At 43.9% G+C, this 7,490-nt stretch overlaps 1 protein-coding gene across 1 annotated transcript; it reads left to right on the forward strand.

The window, feature by feature from the left end:
- The first annotated feature begins 517 nt into the window (after positions 1-517).
- Positions 518-1,180, forward strand: LOC146004453 (protein GVQW3-like). The gene has a single exon (XM_083143308.1). It carries the CDS (start codon positions 518-520, stop codon positions 1,178-1,180), a length of 663 nt encoding a protein of 220 aa, XP_082999434.1.
- The last annotated feature ends 6,310 nt before the right edge of the window (positions 1,181-7,490 follow it).

Below are 7,490 nucleotides of genomic sequence, written 5' to 3' on the forward strand. Positions count from 1 at the left end.
CAAGGGATCCATTGATTTCAGGCTGGGTGAGCCCTAGAGTCGATTTTTATGCGGGGACAAGACCGGAGATCACTCACCTCGGGAATCGAACCGTGGTCTCCAGCGCGGCAGTCAGACGCCCTACTGACTAGACTGAGGGCACACTACCACAGACAAATTAATTGTGATTGATTAATTTTATTTTACTTCGCGTTTTGTGCCTCTTGGCTAATTTGCGAAGATGGGGATGAGTGATGAAATTGATGAATGGACATTCACAAACAACCATGCCCGAGCGGGATTCGAACCCGGGACCCCTGGCGTCGCAGCGCGATGTGCTAACCACTCAGCCACAGGGTCCGGCTATAGACAAATTAAGGATATAAGTGGTTGAATCAAATATAAACGGGAATTTATTTCTTACTTGCAGGGAAAGTGTGATGGAGTCCTGTGGCCTTGAGGTGATGATAGTGGGTGAATCTGGAGTCTGTTCCTTCCCTGGAGCCCTTGTCAACCTTTAACATCAGTCAGCAGCACGATGAGTGAGCAGGAGGTACACCCGTCCATTGCGCAACGCATCATTATCAAATTTCTTACAAACGAAGGGGTGAAACCAAGTGAAATTTTGACCAGACTTCGAGCACAGTTTGGTGAGTCCACCCTTTCAAAGACCCGTGTGTATGAATGGCACAACATGGTTTTGGGAGGACGGGAAACTGTGGAAAATGAAAGACATCAACGGCGGCCAAGGAAAAGCATCACTCAAGAAAACATTCAGGCTGTTCAGGACTTGACTGAAGGTGACAGTCGCTTGGCAGTCAGTGAAATTTCATCTGCAGTGGGCATAAGTTATGGTAGTGCTCACACGATCATTCATGAGAACTTGGGCTGCAGAAAAATCGCTTCGAGGTGGGTCCCACGCCTCCTCACTGAGGAGCAGAAAAGGTTCGACTGGAAATCTCTGGTTCGTTATGAGAGAGAAGGGGATGAATTTTTGCACAGTCTTGTCACCTGTGATGAAACTTGGGTCCACCACTACACACCAGAGTCAAAACAGGCCAGCAAGGAGTGGCGGAAAAAAGAAGAGGCTGGGCCAGTCAAGGCCAAAAGCCACGCATCAGCTGGGAAGATTCTTGCCACAGTTTCTTTGGATTTCAGAGGTGTCATTTTATTGATTATCTTCATGAAAGAAGAACAGTAAATGCTGCTCCTGGAAAGTGTTAAGGCTGCTTATCGAACCAAACAACGTGGTACACCCATCAGAAGTGTTCTGCTGCTTCATGACAACGCCAGACCTCACACAGCTGCTGCAACACGTGACAAAGTGGGCGAAATTCATTGGACACCACTTGAACATCCTCCATACAGTCCAGACTTATCCCCTTGTGATTATGACTTGTTTGGACCCCTGAAAGAAGCACTCGGAGGTAAGCGTTTTCAGAATGACGCAGAAGTGGAAGAGTTCGTGTGCAACTGGCTGCACACACGACCGAGAACTTTCTCGGACAAACGGATTGCCAAACTCCCTATCCGCTGGCAAAAGTGCATTTCAGTTCAAGGGAGCTTTGTAGAAAAGTAATTACTTTGTTTTGTATTTGTATTTTGTTTCAATAAATTATGAAAAATAAATTTCCGTTTATATTTGATTCACCCTAGTACGTGTACGAAATGGCTTCGAGTGTATATCGTTCGTTTTGACTGCTCGTGACGTCATGGCGAGCGTAGAGCTCTAAATTCCGCACGCTATCTAGCGTCATCCGTGCGTACTATTGGGCGCTTGAACGAAATCCTCTCGCTGCAGCACTTTACACTGTGAACACGTGACACACAAGTGAACTATATCACGGTAGAGAACCTATAGTTATTTATAACATCAAAATTGTATGTCCAAATGTAGCAGAATGTAACCTTGTCCTTCAGTGCCCACTCATCTCCCTTCCCTACCGTCCATTGCACCTTCCCTCATCCCCTCAGAGCCGTCGACAAAGTTACAGAAACAGTCTCCGAGGCAGGGAAGATGGGGCGAAATAAAGGGGAGGAGGGTGGATAGGCGAGAGTTCCGCACCTCGCAATATTCTGTTTATGAAATTCTAAACATGACCGCGCATATGGTCGGACTACCCCCCACCCTCCACCCCCATAACCTAACCGGCCAGAGGTTTCCAATATTACGGACTTTACAAATGCGATATTTCTGATTCAACATGAGACTAAATATCGAATATTCGATATTACGTCCACACATTGGATGGGACGTATCCTTCGGGATATCCCCACAACCCCCCACCCTCTCACCCCAACACGGCAAGAGATATTCCATTGCTCCCCCATTCGGAGGCATTCCGATTCGGACTTTAAAATGCACTTGTGGTCCCATTTCTCAAAATTCGATCCTCCGTAACAAGGCTGGGAATATGGGCAGACTTTTTTGCCAGATGGGACCGAATAAAATATCGAGGGTCCGTGAAAGACATTAAGAAAATATCAAAGATCTTCAGGGGGGGCGGCAGGAGGGGGGGGTTAGGTCGAGGATTTCCTAAGACCCAAATCAAGAAACCATCTGCCCCTGGTCGGAAGTGGTCAAGCTAAAGATTGTGTGAGGAGAAACCGTTCTGGTGTGGAGATTGTGCTGGAAATCGAATAGAGAGAGAGAGAGAGAGAGAGAGAGAGAGAGAGAGAGAGAGAGAGAGAGAGAGAGAGAGAGAGAGAGAGAGAAAGGGGAAGGGAGGGTGAGAGGGGTAAAGGCGGAAGGTTATTTGGATTTCTCCTTTTTTTTATTTTAGTCTACACCTGTCTCCGGAGAAAATAACGAAGGGTTTAGCTTCGAAGGTGAAAACACAAGGTTACCAACTGGCAAGATGATTTGCTTCTTTTCAAGTTGCTGGGTTCGAATCCCGGCCTAGACATGGGTGTTAATTGGTGTCTCTTCATCAATTTCATCACTCATCCTCATCTACGCGATTAGCCAAAAGTGGCAGAAATGCGACGTAAAATAAAGCAAATCGTAATCAGATCAAATCAAGTTGCTTCTCTATCCCCTCAACTGCTTCCTCTTTTACAATCTGATCAAAATCATTGGTAGCCAAGTTAACAAGTTCTATTGTAAAGGCCGTACCCTGTGGCTGAGTGGTTAGCTCATCGCGCTGCGACGCTCAGGGTCCAAGGTTCGAATCCCGCTCGGGCATGGTTGTTTGTGAATGTCCATTCATCAATTTCATCATTTCATCCCCATCTTCGCAAATTAGCCAAGAGGCACAAAACGCGAAGTAAAATAAAATAAATCAATGTATTGTAAAGGCATGTTTTCTAACCCTTAAAGGCCAGTCGCACACCGGATCCGACGCAACATGGCATGACAGGACGAGTCACAACGCCACACGACACGAAGCGGCAAGATGAGTAAACTTGTTGGCTAAAATCTAATAGCAGATTTCGTTCAAGTGCGCAGTAGGTCTAGGTCCGTCTTTTATAATTTGGGAAGCACGTCACGATACATTATTATAACAGTTTATAGCAGAATAAATGTATCAATGTGTATTTAGTATCGCCGCAGCTCACCTTTACAAGAAGAATTTAGTGACTTCACCAGTTTGTTTGTGCAATGAATATACTGCAACTCCAAACCACATTATATTGCAATGCAAACTTTATGAAACTTACAGAGAACCATTTTTACAGGAATTGTACAGGAGTGGACATCAAGCGCCACTGACACTGCCTTGTTTACTGACTTCACCTTCATCCTCGGTAATCTATATTCTTACAAAATATCTTAATAAGTCTAATATAATTCTGTAAAAGTGTAATGAAATTTGGAAACTATTTATTATGAAAGGAATAATTGTGAGTAAATATTATGTGCATACATGTATATAATACCAATTGATAAATTGTTAACTGGTGCATGGATTTTGTCCACAACCAATAAATATTTTATATATATATAAAAAAAATGTGTATTTAGAATTGATGTATCAGTTTATATGTTGTGAATTGAATATATTTCTAGCAAATAACTGGTTAGAAAATATGATATTAACCATTTAATGTAAGATTCAGTAACTACATTTAATTGCTGGCTTCAAGTTGCCCCCGTTTTCGGTCTGTGATTAGATGTCTGTGCCTGAAGTGAGTGGATTTGCGCATGCGCAGATCGTTTTGTCGCAAGCTGCTCCTCGCGAGACCAAATTCCACGGACCTTCGTTGTTTTGTCGCAAGGTGACTCGAGTCAAATGTTTCGTCCGGTGTGGGCACTTTGCCTGCCTGAGACAGTTTGCGACAAGAATGACTAGTGTCGTGACGGATCCGGTGTGCGGCTGACATACAATCAATTTCCTCATTTGAAAATATTACCAACTAGGCAATTTTCTATAGCTGTTCAGATGAATTGTTTAAACTTTTAACCACTGTCTTTGTGCTACATGCACAGATGACGCTAGTTACTGAACACAAGATGTCTTTGGGGAAGGAGTTAACCACAGTCTTTGGTTTGTTATACCAACATAAGGATACAGTGACAGCAATTAAGGGGGGGGGGGGGTGAGGGGTCAGTTGCCCGCCACTTTTGCTCCCGCACTATGCTAAATCTTATCTACGAAGGGAAAGTAAACTGTCCTTTCCCCCTCCCCAGTTTTGGAACCCAATCGCCGCCACCGTGAGGATAGGCATCCCCGATGGCGCATTGGTAACGTTGTCGCGTTGTATCAAGGAGCCCCGGGTTCGATTCCCGGTGGAAGCACACAGTGGTTCGGATCCCACTTTAAACTGTAGGTCCAGTCCCGATTAGCCTTACTGTGCATAAAGTGGACTTAAAACACCAACTCCACCAACATGAGGACGGGAAGAAACGGGAAAAATATTGCCAGCTTGAGTTGTGAATTACGCAATTCTGTATCTATTGCTTTCTTATTCTTCTCCTGATTAATTTGGACACCAAATATAGCTAATAATTTTTGTTCATTATTTATTGTTTCGTGATATAAATGTACACACTTAGAAAAATACTCTATTCTACCTTATCATGATGCTTGTTCGATAACATTTAACGGGATGTAGCCGTTTGGATTCAAATTTAAATATCATGCATAGGGTTAGATAATGATTATAAATTACAGTTGCGTGTAGCATAAATATATTTTAAAAAGTGGTTTCATTAAAATTATATGGATGAGTGGAACTATGTACTGCCCGCACAAACTTTAAAAGCGGTCATGGTAAATTTTCACGGTAGTTACATGGCAACGGATATTGACGATTATTCCTCTAGGCAACTATGGAGCATTTCTTTTCTTATGCTTTGCGTCTGTTGCTATGGAAACCACTTGCATCTTGGTAACAGAATGTAAAAATGAATTCGAAACATGAGGGTATTGTTTAAGTTATGCTATGGTAACAAAGTTACGTTCGTATTTGTAAAAGAAGGAAGAGGAACGACAAGAGACTATATTAACTAATTTTTCTCAAGAAAATGACGACGAGTTAGCATCTGAAATATGGAGACTATATTATGCAAGTGGAGTTAATTGTGTAGAGGTAAGTGCATTTGGTTATTTCTCACCGCCGTTCTATACCTCTAGGATTAATCGCAACGATGGGGATGTGTGATGAACTGACGATGAGACAGAAATAGACTAAACGCATTGGCGGAACAGACTTCCGAGAACCAGGACCTTACAAGACGTTTTTCATTGCGTATCATACCCTGAGGTATGAGGGATCGAACCTGCCACTCACAATTGATTTATGGGTAATGTAGCTAATCATCATTCATGCTCATTAATGATGAGAGCACTTGTCAATTACGACAAGTTGGACGCTTGGCAGCAAGAGGCACAATTGAAATACAATACCTTACAAAATAGTCACTCGTTGGATTTTAGAACCTTGAACCTGAATCATACATGCTAAGGATAGGACAAATACCTGCCTTGACTTACAATAGATGATCAAATCAGTAGCGAAGTGTAAAATGAAAACGTCCTTTTTCCAGGCTTCTCAGCTAGTTGACCTCACTCAGGGACACACACTACTCTCCTTCCCAACTCTCCAAAGTCCTCTTCCCAGTTTCCAATCAATTCAAAAAGTGTCCCCCTCCCAGCCAATCTGCTCCTCTAAAACCCCGGTCAATCGAGAATTCCTCCACGCTGATTCGTGAGTTTTAACCTTCCTGTACTTGTAAACATATTGCTATATTCCTTTTCCGGAATGTCTGGAGTAGCGACGCGCAGAGGCGAAAGCTTGTGGGCGGGGCCAGACTATGCGGCGCTCTCCTGAATGCAGAATTCCCACAGAACTACTGGACGCGAATGACCAGTCGAGTCGCCCCCTCCCGCGCGTTCATTGGACGAGGCACACACCGCAACGTGCGCGCAGGACGCGTTCGCGTTCTCTTACTCCAGACATTCCGGAAAGGAATATACCTGTTTACCTGATGAAACTCTGTAACCTCAATACATCAGGAAGTCTGTTGACTATGCATAATTAAAATGCCTCAGAGGAGTAGACAGCTGGTGTAAACAAGTGCACGACCCTTGGTGAATTGAAGCTTCTAGAGAAAGTTTAAATACAATAAAGAATAATCCTATGGATTGATACGATTGGGTGACGCGTGGTCAGAGCATCGAGTTCCATCGCCGCTGTTTTCTGGGTTTGGAGACCGGAGACCGCTTCTTCTTTTCAAGTAGCTCCCCAGTTATCCCCACGACGTTGGGTCAACACCGAATTTCTTAATATATACGAGGGGCATCCGGAAAGTAGTACCCGTTTTTAATTTAAAACTTTGAACTACTTCTCTACATAGTCATCATGTACATTTAAGCATTTGTCATAACGTGTGACGAGTTTTTGTAACCCAGCTTCATATTCCTCTGCCGCCAGTCCATTGAGAAAAGTACTCACCCCTTCTTTCAGTTCCTGTTCACTGTGAAACTTTCCTCCCCAAAAGCCCTTTAGTTTCGTGAAGAGATGAAAATCTGAAGGAACCAGGTCCGGGATGTAGGGTGGATGGTTGAAATTTTCAGGTAACTGTTCACTGATTTCATCCAGTGTACACGCCAATCGTTCTTGATGAATTTGTCAACTGCACTCAGCAGTTCGTCCGTAATGACAGACGGGCGTTCATGGACGTTCTCCCTCCCCGAGTTAAAGTTTCGACACCAGCGCCGATCACACGACTCATCAATAACATTGTCGTCTCCATAAATCGCCTTCAATTGACGGTGAATATCACATGGTCGCACATTCCTGGCGTAGAGAAATCTGATCACAGACCTAACTCCACAAGTGGCAGCGTTTTCAATTCATTTGAGCATTGTAAACACTCACAGAAACAATATCTACAATGACAGCGCTACGAAACTTCGCACACACTGAGCAGACAGTCAACTGAAGTCGTTTGACCTTGAGCGGCGGCTACTCGCGTCACTAGCGCTCCACACGGCGCGAACGGGTACTACTTTCCGTTGGCCATCGTAAAATTAACGCCAATTGACTTGCACAACCCTTTTCTGTGC

This window comes from Lepisma saccharinum, chromosome 21 (assembly GCF_977018435.1).
Source record: "Lepisma saccharinum chromosome 21, izLepSacc3.1, whole genome shotgun sequence".
Lineage (NCBI taxonomy): Eukaryota > Metazoa > Arthropoda > Insecta > Zygentoma > Lepismatidae > Lepisma > Lepisma saccharinum.